This window comes from Lynx rufus, unplaced genomic scaffold, assembly GCF_022079265.1.
Source record: "Lynx rufus isolate CCGP_SWC_20201006 ecotype Redwood Valley unplaced genomic scaffold, mLynRuf1.p SCAF_6, whole genome shotgun sequence".
Lineage (NCBI taxonomy): Eukaryota > Metazoa > Chordata > Mammalia > Carnivora > Felidae > Lynx > Lynx rufus.
Window position 1 is genome coordinate 79,948,642 of NW_025814878.1, and position 18,583 is coordinate 79,967,224.

The 18,583-nt window shown below is 38.2% G+C and overlaps 1 protein-coding gene across 1 annotated transcript in view; it reads right to left on the reverse strand.

Moving 5' to 3' along the window:
* KCNQ5 (potassium voltage-gated channel subfamily Q member 5) overlaps nt 1-18,583 on the reverse strand; it is a 516,838-nt gene that overhangs the window by 24,027 nt on the left and 474,228 nt on the right. Inside the window, exon 10 of the mRNA XM_047102198.1 lies at nt 2,951-3,059. Coding sequence (XP_046958154.1) covers nt 2,951-3,059 — 109 coding nt within the window. The remainder of the gene's footprint in view (nt 1-2,950; nt 3,060-18,583) is intronic.

Genomic DNA, 18,583 nt, shown 5'->3' on the forward strand with positions numbered 1-18,583 from the left:
TTAGCTCTTGGGTGTAGCTATTATGTTTTTAGAGAATCCGTGAATTTTAAGGGGAACTTGGAAATGAGTTTTTAAAAACCCAGTAAGCAGAATCTGGATATGGGAGAGAAAAACATCCCCCTTGAATGTCACAAAGTAGCAAGCAGAAAGCTTCAGAAATTCACAAAAAGGAGATACATGTAAATAATAAAGTCCTGTTAAAAATAAGAACCAAGAAAGGATTCTGAAAAGCAAGGGAATTCTGCAAAGGACTTCACAAAAATCAGGCAAGTTTCAAGAGGATGGTACAAAAGTAAGTCTTAAGCTGCCACTAAAGTGCTTAGCTCGCGGAATAAACCTATTTCATTTTCTTTCATTCAGCTCACAATTCTTTTTATAGGGTGTGAGGCAAAAGCAGAAGGCTATGGAAGGTCTTGGGAAATGAACAAATTGGGTTAAGTATGACTTTTAGGAAACCTAATCTGTTCCCATTAGATAAGATTTTATGGTACTTGTTGCAAGTCACACTAATCTGTGGATGAACTACTCCACCTTCACATTAGGGTCTTTGAGGGGTATAATGAATGAATGCAGAGAATTTCAAGGTGACTTCTTAGCCAGCCATGTCCAGTAAAACTTTCTGCAAAGATGATGGACTATATCTTCTGTGCCTAGTATAGTAGCCACTTGTGGCTCTTGGGCACTTTAAAAGTGGATAGTGCCACTGATGAACTGAATTTTAAATTTTATTTAATTTTAATTCAAATTTAATTAGATTTATGTGGCCACTGGTGACTATATTGGACAATGCTGTTCAGGTCCTTTCTGTTCTTTTAACTGAAGACTTCAGGCATAATTTTACTACATATTCTTGGGTTTTCTGGGCTTTAATATTACCTAAGTCTTCTAGGTTCCCCTGGAGTAGTGTGATCATACAATTGCCCATACTGGGATACTTTGAGAAAGACAGGGAGTGTTAACAATGAACAATTATGATGAGACAAGAGGCACACTCTACGATGGCCCAGGGCACAAAAGAAGGTTGGTCCCCTACTTATAGGGTTTGTTGCTTGAGGGTTCTGTTGAGAAGTAACCAAGTTTTACTTCACTTTTTTTTTTTTGGCCAGGGGTGGGGGAGTGCCATTACAGATAAGATTTAAGTATCTTCTAGAGGTACATATTTTCATCAACCATGATTTGCTTTGCTATCACAAACATTTACCAAAATCTTTTATAACTCATTTCTGCTTTCCCAGTGATTCACAAACATCAAGTAAAGAGATGTCTAATGATACTAAATGACCAACTAAAAATAGCAGTAAATAATCAGTCACGCTGATCTCTGAAATTAGACTAAGTATCTGAAGAGCTATATTGGGTTGGATATTTTATGTTTTCTTTTGGCTTTTTGGTAAGAGACAGAGAAAGCCAAAAAGACCAGAGGTATTTCTTTGCAAGAGAGTCACTCTGGGTTCCCTGACAGATTAAAATTCTCCCAAAGGGATCAAAACTAGGCAGGATGAGCACGCAGCAGTTTATTTAATCCAGAAGCTGGGTTTTGGAGGGAGTGGATCCTGGAAGTATAAATGTAAGTTACTTTGGGTACGCTTTTAGCTTTTGCCATTGGGAGAGAAAGCATACTAAGATCAGTGTTGAAACTGAATATCTATTTAAAGAGTATTTAGAGGCCCAAATTCCTTCCTTGCCTCGGCCTGGTGGATGGCTGCCATGTGTATTCTCACAAGAGAAGAAGGATGGGGTTTTAGTTTCTGGAGAGGTCTCTGAACTGCAGGCTACCAGGCACATACTCTAACCTTAAACCTAACTCTAACCTGAACCCTAGCCCTACCCATGACTCCTAAAAACTAATGCTAATCCTAACCCTAAACCTAACTCTAATTCGAACCCTAACCCTGCTCCTAACTCCTAACCCCTAACCCTAACCTTATGGGAGGTCTCAAAACTGCAGGATACCAGGCAAACAGCCTCACCATGGCCTTAACTCTAAACCTAACCCAGATCTGAAAAAAAAAAAAAAAAAAAAAAAAGGAAAAGAAGATGTGATATATATATGCAATGGACTATTACTCAGCCATAAAAAGAATGAAATCTTGCCATTTGCCACGACGTGGACGGAGCAGGAGAATATTATGCAAAGCAAAATGATGTCAGTCAGAAAAAGACAAATACCATATGATTTCACTCATTTGTGGAATTTAAGAGACAAAACAAATCAGCAGGGAAAACAAAGAGAGGCAAACCAAGAAACAGACTCTTAACTATTGAGAACAAACTGATGGTTACCAGTAGGGAGAGGGTGGGCAGATTGGCTAAAGAGGCAATGGGGATTTAGGAGCGCACTTAGCTGTGCTGAGCACCTGAGGTTGTATGGAAATGTTGAATCATTATACTGTATAGCTGAAACTAATACTGCACTGTATGTTGACTAACTGAAATTTAAATAAAAACTTAAAAAACAAAAGATCAGTGTTTGACATTACATTTCAGCAGGATAGGAGCAAGTCACTGCCCAGTACTTTACGTTACCTCTTTTTTAGAACTCAACCTGTTTTGAAACAACCTCGTGGGATTTTTTCCTTGACACAAGATACAGAACATGGATTGGAGCATCAAGTCATAAAAATAATTTTAAAAATCCAACTGGATCTATACACTAAATGTCCTGAAAGCCACAAATTCTTATGGTGAGCCAATTCTCATGGAACCTCTCTGGCATGGCCTGGCATTTCAAATCCTGTCGACCTTTTATATAATGCACTTTGTGTTGCGCACAGTAGAATTTTGTATTAAGAAAATATATTTCAGAATTTAATAGGCATGTGAATGAATAGGAACAGAGAAACTAATTATTTCAGGAGGTTTACCTGTAGGAAAAAGCACTTAGCAACATAGTCATTCACATAATCAGAGGTAGGTCTCTGACTCATTTTGTCAAAGGTTTTCCACCAACCTGATAGCTCGAATGACAGTTTTAAGCGGTGGGGTGAGGTCTTCTACTGATACGTCACACTGGCAGCCCTTTTCATCATATACATCATCAGTGCCAAGCGCTGTGTCAGCTGCAAGAGAAGATTACCAGTTAAATAATACCACCACCAGCAGTTTACAATATGTTTGCTGAATTTGTCTCACATAGGAATAGGGGGGAACTCACAGACTTAGCTTATAAACCGAGATATGTGTAAGGCCAGCCAATTGTTTTTCCCCATGTTATTCCTCCTCCTTTTCCTACAATCTCATTAATTTTATGTGATTTGAGATGAATACCTTTCTGAGCTGTTTTCCACGGGAAAGATGAAGCTGTTGACACACTGTCTTTCCAGTCGTGGTGATGGATTTGTGTTGATCCACCCATGCTCTTTTGCCCAGTTCTTTTGAAACTAACTGCCAGCATTCAAATAACAGCTGTTTGGAATTAGGGAAACAGTCTTTGGATACTTAACTAACTGGCCTGTAAATATAGAGCTTGAAGCCCATGTCATTGACCCCATTAGCCCCAGGCCCTGAACAAGTGTGTAAGCAGCTACTCCAAGAATACTGACTACTTATAGGTTACTGGAAACCGGCAGCTCAGAAGAGAGTTTGCTTAAGACAGTACAGCCAAAGCTGAGAGATTTTCAGATTGGACAATCAAATCAGTTCTTAATAAATCGAGAAAATTAACTTTTGGGTTAATTGCAAAATTTGGAAAAGGGGGAAGGGTTATAATAAATACCAAATTAATAAAGACTTATAAAATTCATAAGGAATAAGCTCATACCATTGAAGCTTTGTTTTCAGCAACAAGATAGTGAATACAAGTTAACATTTCTGGAATGGGGGATGGGTTAAATAAATATTGGTATGTTTATACAATGGAATATTAGGAAGCTGTTAAAAATGATGTTTAAGACTAGGGACTGGGATAATGTCACAATTTATTATTTAAAAAAATCTATATATCTTAAAAAAATCTTTTTTAATGTTTATCTTTGAGAGAGAGAGAAAGAGAGAACAGGGGAGGGGCAGAGACAGAGGGAGACACAGAATCCAAAGCAAGCTCTAGGCTCCAAGCTGTAGGCATGGAGCCCGACAGGGGACTCAAACTCACGAACTGCGAGATCATGACCTGAGCCGAAGTCGGATGCTTAACCGACTAACTCACCCAGGTGCCTCTAAAAAAAAAATCTATATATCTGGGATTAAGAATGATTTTATTCTTTTTGCTTGGCTATATATATATGTGTGTGTATATATATATATATATATATATATATATATATTTATATAATGTTTATTTATTTTGAGAGAGACAGAGTGCATGAGCATAAGTGGGGAAGGGGCAGAGAGAGAGAGAGAGAGAGAATCCAAAGCAGGCTTTGCACTGTCAGCATGGAGCCCAATGTGGGGCTCAAACTCACAAACCATGAGATCGTGACCTGAACCAAAATCAAGAGTCGGAAGCTTAACTGACTGAACCACCCAGGCACCCTACTTAGCTATAATTTTCTAAAATTTCTACAATGAACATGTATTACCTTGGTAGTAAAGTAAATAAAATAATAAAAATACACTCATGAGAGATGAGTTATGTAGCCTCTAAATACTATTTCAGCCTCCTTAAATGTTAAGGTGCACTAAAGGATTAACACCGTTTTCTGTTGCCTTTGCTCTGCCCAGTGTTCATTTGCTAAGTCATGAAAAGAAGAGAATTTGCCGTGAGTTGTCTTGGTTGGGTTCAAAATCCTAAAAGGCTATTAGAAGTCCATTCACTGAAGCAGTGCTTATATTTGGACTGCAGCTGGTGCATCATTTAGACTATTTACTGTGTGGTTACTCAGTTTATTGTGTGCTGAGAGCAGAAGTAGTGGTATGGAAAGATATGTAAATGGGTCTTCATAACCCTTCTTCATGGTCCTTCTGGCCTTCCTGCCCTCAAGCCTGGTGAGAGGGTAAGACAGAGCTACCACTTCACGATAATGAAAATAATAGCAACCACTCATTGACATTTATGCCAGGCACTTAGGTGAAGCTTCTGCAACGATTAGTTTTCTCACTTATAGCAACTCTCCCAGTTGGTGGTGATATTATGCTTGGTTTTTAGAAGCCAAAACTGAGGCTTAGAGAAGGTAAGTATCTCACGTGAGGCCACAAAAGTGGTCAGTGGAGACAGTAAGTTGCGGAGCATGTGGTTAAAATCCAGTTCCGGAGTCTGTGAAGCCTTTGCGCTTTACATTGCATTACCCAGTGTCAGCATGGGTTCAGGGTTCCATAATGGGTTCAGGAGTGGCGTGCAACATGCCAGGAGAGAGCAGGGGAGAGAGATCATCGCAAGCCTCATTGGTGCAGCATATCCCTGGGGGGTATGTTCTCAACTTCTCTCCAGAAGAGTTTGCTACAGTTTATTTTTTAAATTATTATTAGTTTTTTAATTTAATTTTTTATTCTTTAAAATTTACATCCAAATTAGTTAGCATATAGTGAAACAATGATTTCAGGAGTAGATTCCTTAATGCTCCTTACCCATTTAGCCCATCCCTATATTTAATTATTTTTGAGAGAGACAGCATGGGTGGGGGAGAGACCAGGAGAGGAGGTCAGAGGATGCAAAGTGGACTCTGAGCTGATAGCTACAAGCCCAATGCGGGGCTTAAACCCAGGAACCGTGAGATCGCGACCTGAGTGAAAGTCAGTCGCTCAACCGACTGAGCCCCCCAGGTGCCCCAGTTCATGACAGTTTAAATGAGAGTATTGACCCAGTCTGACACTTGGTTCTAACTCAGTGATGAGCTTGAGGGTAGCTGGCCCATTTCGCTTGATTGACCACCTACACAACACAGCCCTTTCAGTGCACAACATGCCCAAGGTTAGATGACATTCTTGCAGGAACTGTTTGCAATTTCTTCCTCCGATTTGATCCTAACCTGTTTTTAGTTGGTGGAGTGGGCTGAATAGTATTGCCCTAAAGTTCATATGCACTTGGAACACTAGAATATGGCCTTATTTGGAATAAGGGTCTTTGCAGATGTAATTAAGGTAAGGTTGAAGATAAGGTCATACTGGGTTAGGGTGGGCCCTAAATCCAATGAAAATGTCCTTATAAGGTAGAAAAGGAGAAGATACAGGAACAAAGAAAAGATGGAAGTGGAGACTGGAATAGTGCATTTAGAAGTCAAGAACACCAAGAATTCTGGGCAACCACAAAACAGAGAGGCATGGGATGGTTTCTCCCTCAGAGTCTCCAGAAGGAACCAACCCTGGTGCTGCCCTGATTTCTTGAACTGTGAGAGAAGAAATTTCTGTTGTTTCAAGCCACCCAGTGTGTGGTAATTTGTTATGGCATCCCTAGGAAACTAACACAGTGGGGAAAACTTTTCTTCATGGTTTCTAAATCTTCACTCAAGGACAATAATAATGATGATAATAACTGTAATAAGCGCTTTTTAGGGAAATCTAATTATGTGCCAAGAAATTTAATTAATTGCTTCAAATCCCACAAGAGGTACGGGTAATAATGTTTTATTGTTGTATTTAACATGATATTAAAATGAAATATAAGCATATATTTAATATAATATATATCATATTATATTAAATAATGCCCTATTTTCCAGGCTATGAAAGCAAGGCACAGAAAGCTGAGAAGCTTTCCCATGGACAAATGAAGAGTAAGTGACAGAACCAGAATTTAAATGTGGGCAGTTGGGTTTTGGAGCTGCACTATTAATTAAATATTTCCTAACCCTGAGACTCATTTCTGACTCCTTCAAGATTTGTCTTTCTTGTTTCTTGTCATCTGGACTCCCTTCTCTTGCATTACATTTTCATCCACATGACTGTGTGCACCTGGCTCTCATGGTCTCAGCTGAAGTGATCCCATAACACCGAGAGAGAACTGTATTCAGAGGAGTGTGATTTCCATGGCCAAGTGCCGAAGGAGACCTAGAAATAGGTCCCATGGAGGCTGGATGGTCATTGGGTGCTATTATGGAACACTTTGAGATGTCCAGATGTTAGCTCCCTTCAAGAAATATCAAATAATGCACTTAATCGGGATCCTCAGGACAGAATCCACAAAAGTATTTTACGCTGTCCTTCAAAAAAGGAATATGTGACTGCTTTCCTCATCTGAACTCTAATGAGAGGTACTTCTAACATGGTCCCACTTCATATCTCAGAAAGCTGGGGAACACTGGAGAGGCTACAAGGAAGGCAGATCCTGCGATGCCTGTGCCAATGGCTTATCTGCTTGAAAATTCCATGTAACCAGCCATAACACAATGATGTATGTCCAAAACAATTAAATAGCATAAAATACTAGGTCCTTTAATTATGACGTTAGTGGAAAACTTTATCAGCAGGTGTGTACTGTTACAATAGGCACAAAAGGTAAAGATAATGAAACTATAATGTTCTCACTGATTGTGAATGAAACTGGAAACATCCCAAATGATTACAAGACAGTTTCCATCCAGCTTAACTCTGCTTCACCTCGCCCCTGTCCTGTACCCCAATAAGAGCTTTAGTTTAGCCATACTGTTTACAGTTAGCTTTAGTTTAGCCATACTTTAGTTTTAGCCATACAGGCGGGGCAGAAGATGGGAGTCAGTCACCAACTGCATCATATCCAAATGCACCTTACTGTGGAATGTTATACCACTAATAACTTGATTGTTCAAGGCATAAATTAAATTCTCAGTCTTTAAAGAGATATTTTTTGTAGGTTAGGTCAGAGCAAATGAATAGGAAATATATCTTTGCTGGCATGTACTGAAGCAAGGGCTGAGTTAGGAATTTTTTCTCCTTATTTCAAAGCCACAAAAATGGGGAAAATGCAGTCTTTCTCCTTCATAACTATCTCGAGATGTCCATTTTCTTTCCCGTGAGGTTAATAGCACATTAAATGTCTTTCACATGATTCCTAGAGGCTTAAGACGTTTAGTGAATTTTAAGGCACCTAGATGGGGCTACATTTTCAGCCAAGCCTGGCTATCTGCTCTCCAATCATATCTGGCTCTCTTCCCTTGCATTCTGGGAGATGTGGGTTATGGGTACATAAGCTCATGTGAGCATCAGTCTGCACAACACCTAATCACAGAAAGCAAGATGCCAATAGAGTGAGATGCTCCCTGGAAGTCCCACTCCCTGCGGGCAATCCTCCCAGGTGTGGGGAACCTGACCCAGTGGAAGATCTGTGCCTAGAGATAAAAGAAGTTTAAAATACAACCCTTTATCTCTCCCAACCCTCTCCTGTTTCCTATTAATTAGCAGTATTCAAAATTTGCTTTCAAATACTTTGTTCCCTACATTTTGGAAAATCTATTTCACAGTGTTCGGAAAAGATCATGTAAACCTTAGATGATGAAGAGAGAGGACGTAAAGGATATTCTGAAAACTTCCGCTATATCCCAAGACTGTTTTTCTGTTACCACTATGAAATTCTGCCATCAAGATGTAGGTAGTTGTGAAAAAAGGAGAAGTAGTTTCTAGTTCTTTCTCTTGGTCACCTCCGTTTGCAGATTAGATTTATTTCTACATTTCTTAATGAAATGTTACAATGGTTTTCTACCTTGCCTGTATGTAAGAATCAGCTGGGGAGTATTAAAAAACAAACAAACAAAAAAACCTTAATACCCAGAACATCCTCAGGACTAATAACATGAGGAAACTGAGGGCTGGCATCCAGGCCAAAAAATGACATTCCATGGTTTCCTCTCAGCCAGAGCTTAGGAGTGTGTTTGACTAGTCGGCCATTGGATTTGGGCTAATTCTCCATGTTTTCCCCAATACCACTAGTATATTTTTCATGGGAACAATTTGAGACAATACAGGTGCTTCAACAGAAAGAGGAAATGATTGCCAGAAAACAATTTTAAAAACATCCCTTGACAAATTGGTGATATAGGAGCTAGGTTTCAGTTTTTTTACACAGCTAAAGGCCTCAGTTTTCAGAATCTCAGTTCTTGCTTCTATCACTCAGTTATCTGAAACCCCACTCTTTACAGGCCTTGCCTTGGCATTGTTCTCTTAGAAAGGAATCACCACTGTTTTTACGCACAAGAGGCTTACATGTTCATCATTCAAAATAAAATCAAATTGTCAAAATGTAGCAGAAAATATTTGTCTTGTCTGTAGAGGAATGATAATGTCCTGATGTTTGGGTCAGTAGAAGAAATTATAAAGGACACAGCTGACAGCTTTGATCATGAATACAGAAAATGTTACTACCTGAAATAACTAAATTACAATGCAAAGAAAAATGCTTGATTAGGAAAACAATGGAAAGATATAAAAAGGCTTAATATTTGTAATGCATAAAGAGCTTATTTGAAGGGATCAAAATTCAAAATGTAAATGTATAAATAAGCCTGTCAGGAGAGACCACTAGTATCAAAAAATGACAGAAAACTATTCAACCTAACTAGAAATAAAATAAATATAAATTAAAGCTATGTGAAGGTATGGGCTTACACCAACTTAATTAGCAAAAAAAATAATGACTAATACTAATAATACTGAGGTGAATCTGGTGACTCTGACATTGCTAGTGACCATGTAAATTGGAACAAAATTTTATAATCAGCAATCTTATAATTTTACACCAGAGACATCTTCTTTGGAAATAATTTCAAAAAAGAAAATAAAGACAGCTTAATACAATAATGTTTACAGCATTATTGTCCATTGTAGAGAAATAGTTATAGAAATTTCAATGTCCCAAAGTAGGAAACTGTCAGTTATGGTAAATTACGGTATTTAACCATGATGCTGTACTACACAGCTACAAAAAAGATAATTATGAGTAGTACAGTATAATATTAAAGTATGTATTTTTAAATGCTCAGTAAAATTAAAATATGAAACTAAATATTCATGTTGATTATAACTATGTACAGTGATACATAAAAAGAAAACCAGTGGAAACAGAATATATAAAAATAAAATTGGCTGTACTGAGCATGAAATTATAGATGATTTGTATTACTTTTAAAATTCTGTAAGGAAGGGTGCCTGGGTGGCTCAGTCAGTTAAGCATCTGACTTTGGCTCAGGTCATGATCTCATGGTTTCTGAGTTCCAATCCCATGTCAGGCTCTGTGCTGATAACTCAGCCTGGAGCTTGCTTCAGATTCTGTGTCTCCCTCTGTCTCTCTGCCCCACCCCCGCTTGTGCTCTCTCTCTGTCTCTCTCCCTCTCTCTCTCAAAAAGTAAATAAACATTAAAAAAATAAAATAAAATTCCATAAGGAATTTAAAGATATTTTTCTATCACAAAAATATTATAATGGAGTATTTGAAAAATAGAAAAACAATGAGAGTGAAGAAAAAAAATCTTCCCAAGTTCCAGAACTTAAAGGAGACAATTATTATAATGTAATTATTACAATAAAATTGAGGAGGATGGAAATTCACAATACATTTTTATTTTGGGAATTTAAATGAAGCCTATTATAAATTCTATTCCATTATGCTATGGGGAGCATACATTAAAGTGGCCACTGTTAATGGCGGTGATAACTAATTTATTACATTCTGTTATGATTTATAATTTATTTTCCAAGCATTCCTTCCTTCTGTGGCTGTTGTGTTTCAATTACCTTTCCCCACGATCATTTTCCAACACCTTAAATATCATCCTAAAATTAGAGATTCCATTTTCGTCATGTGCTAGTCCAAAGGCAATTCCTTTAATCCAGTTAGAGTTTAGAATAGCTGCTTGGGCCCTGCTGTAGTAGTGCGATTTCATTTCACTATGTCCTTGGCCAGGGCTTTTTTCTTGTTGAGTTAGATGCTGCTATGTCATCAACAAGATGTACTGGGTTCTCAAGGTACTAATAAGGAACCTAGAAAAATACTCCAGTTAATAGATATTTTGTTCTAGATGTTTTTCTTTTCAAATACTTTTTTTTAATACTTTTTTAAAATGTTTGTTTATTTTTGAGAGAGAGAGAGAGAGAGAGAGACAGAGTGTGAATGGGGGAGGGGCAGAGAGAGAGGGAGACACAGAATCCGAAGCAGGCGCCAGGCTCTGAGCTGTCAGCACAGAGCCTGATGTGGGACTTGAACCCACAAACCATGAGATCATGACCTGAGCCGAAGTCAGCCGCTTAACCGACTGAGCCACCCAGGTGCTCCTTTTCCAATACTTTTTAAAACTTGTTCTTCTCCCATTATAATAATAATACATGCTCACTGTAGAAACTTTGAATTTTATTTTATTATTTAAAAAAAATTTTAATGTGTATTTATTTTTGAGAGAGAGAGTGTGCAAGTGGGGAAGGCCCAGAGAGAGAGGGAGACACAATCCAAAGCAGGCTCCAGGCTCTGAGCTGTCGGCACAGAGCCTGATGTGGGACTTGAACCCACAAACCATGAGATCATGACCTGAGCCGAAGTCAGCCGCTTAACCGACTGAGCCACCCAGGTGCTCCTTTTCCAATACTTTTTAAAACTTGTTCTTCTCCCATTATAATAATAATACATGCTCACTGTAGAAACTTTGAATTTTATTTTATTATTTAAAAAAAATTTTAATGTGTATTTATTTTTGAGAGAGAGAGTGTGCAAGTGGGGAAGGCCCAGAGAGAGAGGGAGACACAATCCAAAGCAGGCTCCAGGCTCTGAGCTGTCGGCACAGAGCCCGACCTGGGGCTTGTACTCGATCATGACCTGAGCTGCAGTTGGATGCTTAACTGACTGAGCCACCCAGGCGCCTCTAAAACTTTTAAGTTTAAATTGAATAATAAAGAATGAGAATAATTTGTTTATAGTTTTAACACTCTGAGGCAGATCCTATTACATTTTGGCCTGTTCCCTTCCACTCCCTTTTCCTCTGCATTATCTGCTATTTAATGTCAAAGTCAATTTTTCAACACAGATTGCAAGTTGGACATCTCTGGGTGCCGTGTGAGGGAACTTTATTCGTATAGCTCAGCTTCATTCAACCTCACCTCATTATATATAGCCTTTCCATCCCAACCTCCAGCTGCACCAGACTACCAAAGGTTTCTCCAGGTGCTGTTTAGACATCAGTTAACTTTGGATACTCTCCCCAAGGGTAGTGTCGACACACCCCTATCCATTCTCCTCCCTGTTTTTTTTTTTGGCTGGCAATCTCTGGGTGCTAAATTTTCAATCAATAGATTATATTATGTGCAGGGCACCGCAAAAACAAGGCACCCTCCTCCCCGTGGGGACAACATCAGAATATTCAGAAAAAAAATTTACATTTTAGCATGCATAAAAGTTTTGCACCATTTTGAAAACTAGAATTTTATCTTGATGCTTAGCAATGACTGATATTTTGAGTTATCCAAAACAGAGAGGGTGAGCTATAGAGGGAAGCATGACAAAGTTTAGAGCCTCGGATCCAGCTCTGCAATTATAAGCCCTTCGAGAGTTTACCACCTCCGTGAAAGGCAGCCTGATGCCCGACACTGACTCAGCCGTCTTCCTCCACTGTGAGCACATAGCTCTCTGACAGTTGTTACAAAGTATTATGCTTGATTGTTTGCAAGCCCCTTTCCTTGCTAGACATGAACTCTGTGAGGGCAGGGGCCATGTCTTTTAATTTTTGTGTCTATCTACCATGTATCTTCTCATTCATGTGCCTTCTGCCCTTAAAACACTGCATGGTTGAGAGAACACACTCAATGAATGTTTGGCTCATGAGTGATGAAGCATTTCCCCTAGGCTCCGTGACAGTAGTCCCTGTTCAATAATGTCTGGATTTAGGATTTTAAAATTTGGTGGTTGGGCAGATGACGTTTCACTGTGTTCTTGTTTACTGGGTGGATCACCTCCCCCAGTTGAGAGACAAGTGTCTTCACTGAAGAAGTTGTCAGCTGAGCAGTCAGGATGGCCCTAGTCTCTCAACTTTGTGTTCAGAGATGGATGAATTCAGAGCCTTTGCCTTGAGCAGTCTGTGGCCTGGAGGGCCCTTTATTTTAGTAATGATAGCTGTAATTAATTTAGCCCTTCTATGTGAGGTGGTTTACAGTACAAACTGTAATTTAAAATATAAGACTGCCAGTTTGGAAATGCTATGCTCATTTTACAGATGAAGAAACTGTAGCTGAACAAGGTTAAATAACTGCCTAAGATACAGGGTTATTAAGGGCAGAGCAATAAAATTGAGATCATGTCTGTCTGTGTGCAAGTCTCCAATGGCTCCCCATTTTTTCCAGAGTAAAAGCCTGTCTTTTCTAGGGCTACAAGGCCCTGTATGTCTGTCTCTCCTCCATTTCCTTTCTGATATCATTTCCCATCATTTTCCCCCTGGCTCTTTTCCCTCCAGGCTTCTCTTCTCTCTCACAGGCCTCCTAGTTGCTCCTTAAAGGAGCCTGCACCTCTTCTTAGGTCTATCTTTGAGGAATTGTCTCCAGAAAACCTGGAGCCTCTTTAGCTGCTTTGGGTCTCTGCTCAGTATCAGTTCTTTAGGAGAACTACCTGGACCACCCTCTGTAAGTACATACCTCCCTACTCCACCAATCTGTGTGTCTCCTTACCTTTCGCTCCTTTTTGCTTTTTCTACAGCACTCACGTTAATATATGATTTACTTGTTGGTGTTTATTATTTCTTTTCCCTACTAGAATGTAAAATCTACAAAGGCCAGTATCTTGTTCTCTGATGTATCTCACTCACCTCGAGGAGCAGTGTGCTAACATTTAATAAGAGAACCATCAGGGTAAGGGAAGTCCCTTCTACTCTAGGATCTATCTTACTGGTTACAAAGTATAATTTACTAACTAACTTCTGGATTTTGGCCACCTTGCTGTTTTCTCTTTTACTGTAGTGTGTGTGTGTGTGTGATTTTTCATGACTAGGTATACTCTGAGATCCTACTGTAAAAAAAATCTAAGTTTTCCTCATAATGCTTAATTTTTACAGGATTTAAAAAAATTTTTTTTTTCAACGTTTATTTATTTTTGGGACAGAGAGAGACAGAGCATGAACGGGGGAGGGGCAGAGAGAGAGGGAGACACAGAATCCGAAACAGGCTCCAGGCTCTGAGCCATCAGCCCAGAGCCCGACGCGGGGCTCGAACTCACGGACCGCGAGATCGTGACCTGGCTGAAGTCGGACGCTTAACCGACTGCGCCACCCAGGCACCCCATACAGGATTTTAAAATAGGGTTTTCTAGGCCATATATGAAACACTCATATACTAACTTTATACTCAATGGTGAGAAACAGCTTTTCTTTAAGATCAGCAATAAGACAAGGGTATCCACTCATACCATTTTTTAAAATTTATTTATGTACTGGAAGTCCTAGCCACAGCATTCAGACAAGAAAAGAAACTTGCACCAAAAATAATAAAATACCTAGGAATAAACTTAACCAAGGAGGTGAAAGACCTGTAATCTGAAGACTGTAAAACTGATAAAAGGAATTGAAGAGGATGCAAAGAAATGGAAAAGGATTCCATGCTCCTGGATAGGAAGAACAAATATTGTTAAAATGTCAATACTACCCAAAGCAATCTACAGATTTAATGCAATCTCTATCAAAATACCAACAGAAATCACTAAGTTGTACATCTGAAACTAATGTAACATTGTGTGTCAAGTATACTTTAATTAAAAAAAAGAAAAGAAAATAGGATTTTCCTCCAGTGGTCCATGAAAATATTTAAGAAGCAAAATAAGTTTCAAGTAAATGAATGAATAACTTCTATAGTAGAACCTGGGGAATATCTGTTGAGTGAATGTCACACACTATACTTTTATTTTTAGGTGAAATGCAACTTGTAGGTCCACTTTAAATTTTGGGTCTGTAAGTTTATGATTAGTAAATAATAGAAAAAATTTAATATCAGTACAATAAGCAAGAGGGATTTCTCTCTAGCTATCTATATCATCCATGTTGATATAATAATAAAGGCAATCCAGATTTATTATTCCCTTCAGGAACAATGCAACATTAATGAAAATGTAATTATATTAGAGTGAGATACAGCATAACTTCATATAGTCACTTTTGGATATTCACACCTTTGTGCTTTTCCAAATGTGACATTTATTCCAGTATCTTATATTGCTAATATTGTAGGGACAAATCGTGAAATTTCAGTCATGTGGCCATTGTTCACTCAGTTCTGAATTTTAGGAGATTTGGAGTAAGTAACTTAAAAATGAGTTCTCATTAAGAATTTGGAAATCATCTTACTGAATTCCCATAGAAATAAAAAATAATTTTATAAAGAAACTTTTCTTGCATCTGTGAACATATTACCATTAATTTTTTTCTAGATTGGAGAATTAAAATGCTATATCATATTTGAAAAAAATTCTGAAAAACCAAAAATTTATTTTTACTGAAAAAAAATCCAAGTACACTTATCTGTGACATAGACTGATTTCAAAGTAATATATCCTCTTGAATTTTTAAGGTGATGTTCTAGTTAAAGATATAACTTTAATATTTTGACCAAGTAATTGAATTTTCCTGTGTATTTTTTTAACCAAAGTAGATGCAATTTATATAGCAAATCTTGCTAGCACAAACGAAGATTACATAATTTAGCTGTGCTCGCTGTGTATTGTACTTTATTATTATTATTATTATTATTATTATCATTATTTTTGGTGCTATGACATTCTTGACAGGGAACAGAAAATTTGGGACCCAGAATAGTCCTAGTACCTACAACAGAAGTGACGAGGTACATTCAAATCCACTATCAGAGGAAGTGCAGCTTACTTTTCTTCCCCCCTAAAGACAGTTATATCTATAGTATCCTGTGAATATCACATTCTGACAATATGGCCTATATGCTTTTAAAACTCCTTCAGCTCCATGGAAGATTTTCATAAAAAAAGAAAATACAGTTAACCTTTGACTGGACTTGACTACTTTGTTATTGGCATGGCCTAGCAGTGGTTTCCAATTTTTTTGATTTCCAGCCACAGTAAGAAATACACATACTAGTGTGATCCAGCCCATGTGTGCACACGCACGTGCACACACACAAACTTAAGATGGAAATTCCTTTCAGGGTTAAGATGGTAGATTGAACATACACATTTAATCTCGATCCCTCAAAAACCCACTAAAACTATAGTGATGAGATTATTTTTAAAAAGACATAAGCCCATAAAAGGAACAGAAGAGGAGGCAGCAACGACATAATTTTGGAAGTGGGAAAGCAGATGGACAAGTTAGGTAACTGACTAGCTGATACCAGAGAGAAAACCCTATGCCAACATTGGGAAAAGCTGAGGAATAACAAAATTTACACTTCAGAAAACTCAAAAGGCTCAGGAATTGGCAGCACTAGGTATCTCTGGGGATAACTAAGACAAGGCAGGCTGTGTGCAATCTGTCCCACAACCTTGGGTGTATGCTCCTCTCCTTTTCCAGCAGAAGACTGAATGGAAGCCTTTGGACAAGGGGTCATCAGGCACAGCTGAAGGAGGGGTATTATACCCCAAACAAGGCTATCAAGTGATCATAAACAGCCAGAACATTGAAAACCCACTGGTACCCTGTCACCATCATAACACTGGCAGCTGGACCTTTGCTCTCCAGGTAGCAGTTTGGATGGGTACTCTCTGCAGAATGTGATCAGCCCAAGAAAAAAGAGCTAAAGGTATTGATACTGGAAATTCCCCAAGAAATGGCAACCCCAGGTCAATGCATGGTGAAGATCAAAGGTGATCAGTCCCAATCACATGCTCAGAAATTCCAGTCACCTTCGTCACCTTCCACCCTTCATTATGAAAAGACATGCAAGGTTTACCAAATATCTGAGGAAAATTTCCCAAACAAAGATAAACACCAAAATCAACTAGAAGGAGACTAAGAAAAAGAAAATTTCAAAACACTGTCATTAATATCTTTACAGAGATAAGGTAAGAGAGTATATCTATGAAACAAACATGGAAGCTAAAATAAAGGGACACAGTAAACAGCAACATCAACAGAGAAACTTAGCAATGATAGCAGAAATAAAAATCTCAGTAAGAGATTGGAGCATAAACCCTACAATTGGCCAAAACTCCTAGAAAGTACAGCAAAATCATAAAGAGGTGGAAAAGTGAGAGGAAAGAAAAAAATCAGAAGGCCAGTCCACAGGCACAGCTTATGGATTTCTGTAAGAGACAACAGAGAAAATGAGAGATCATTAAAAACAAAGAAACAAACAGAAGATTATGAATTATCAGTTTGAAATAACTCCTTGAGTGGAGTTACTCCTACTATACAGTGGATAAAAATGTATCCATACCAAAAAACATCATAATGAAAATTCAGAACACAGGGGACAGACAACACGGGGGACAAAAAGTGGATTCTACAAGCTACCGAAGACAAAAACAACTCACTGCTGGTCACATACAACAATCAGAATGGCTTTGGATCTAACAATACTGAAAAGAAGCACACAGGGGTGCAATGTTTTCAAAATTCTGAAGGGAAATTATTTCCAGCCTAAAATTCGATACCAAGCAAACTATCAAGTAGCATGGGGATTAAAACAAAACAAAACAAAAAGCCATTTCAGACATGGAAAGTCACTTTTTTTTTTTTTTTTTTTGCTTTCCTTGCATTCTTTCTCAAGAATGTACTGTTTGATGTACCTCATCAAAATAGGAAAGTAAACCAAGAGAGAGGAGGACCCAAACACAGGAGACACAACAGGAATCACAGAATGATGGTGAAGGAAAACTTCTGTGTGATCACAGTGTGCCAGGTGAAGATGGTAATTGGTTTAGGCAGGACAAGGGACAGGCACACTGCCTGCTGTCAGTGTCATGCCTTCTGTCAACATCCCATCTTTGTACCTGAAAAGGTATTGGAGTTTTACTATCTGAAAAGGTATTAGAGTTTTACTATCTGAAATCAAGAAAGACATGAATATGAGTCCCTATAAACTGGGACTTCAATCCAGGAAAAAGTCAAAAGAAATTCAAAAGATAATGGCTGTGGAGCAGGTTTAGAGAACAGTCAGCTTAGCTCTAAGGAGGATGGAAGATTCCAGGATGAATTCTCCAAGAAAAGTCACAATGGAATTGATCAGTTACCTGATGAAACTGATCCTGTGGAAAATCTTACTGACAGATTACTAGAAGATGTGGGAAGAATTATAAAAGCAATAATAATAAACAGGACATTTATTTATTACAGGGACAGCAAAAAGTAAGAAACAACTGTAGTGCAATGTAACACATATGCATAATGTAGACCCTGAATTTTGACTTATCAAAAAAATTACAAAACAAAAACAATAAAAAAAATAAAAGTGAAAACAAAAAAATAAAACCAAAAAAATTTGCAAAGCCTAGGTTGGAAGGATGGGAGGGTCTGCAGAAGAGAAATAGCAAAAAAAGCAAAAAAGAAAAAAAGGCTAAATCTTCATTTACTAAAATTGGAAGTAAATAGATAATGTTCAAAACTGATCAATCCAGAAGGTAGTTATACACACCTGCTATCAAAAATATGGAAATTTATAAATCTCAGAAGAAACGGCCAAAAAATAGAAAGATTTGCTTCTAGGGGTGCCTGGGTGGCTCAGTCGGTTAAGCATCTGACTTCGGCTCGGGTCATGATCTCACAGTCCGTGAGTTTGGGCCCAACGTCAGGCTCTATGCTGACAGCTCAGA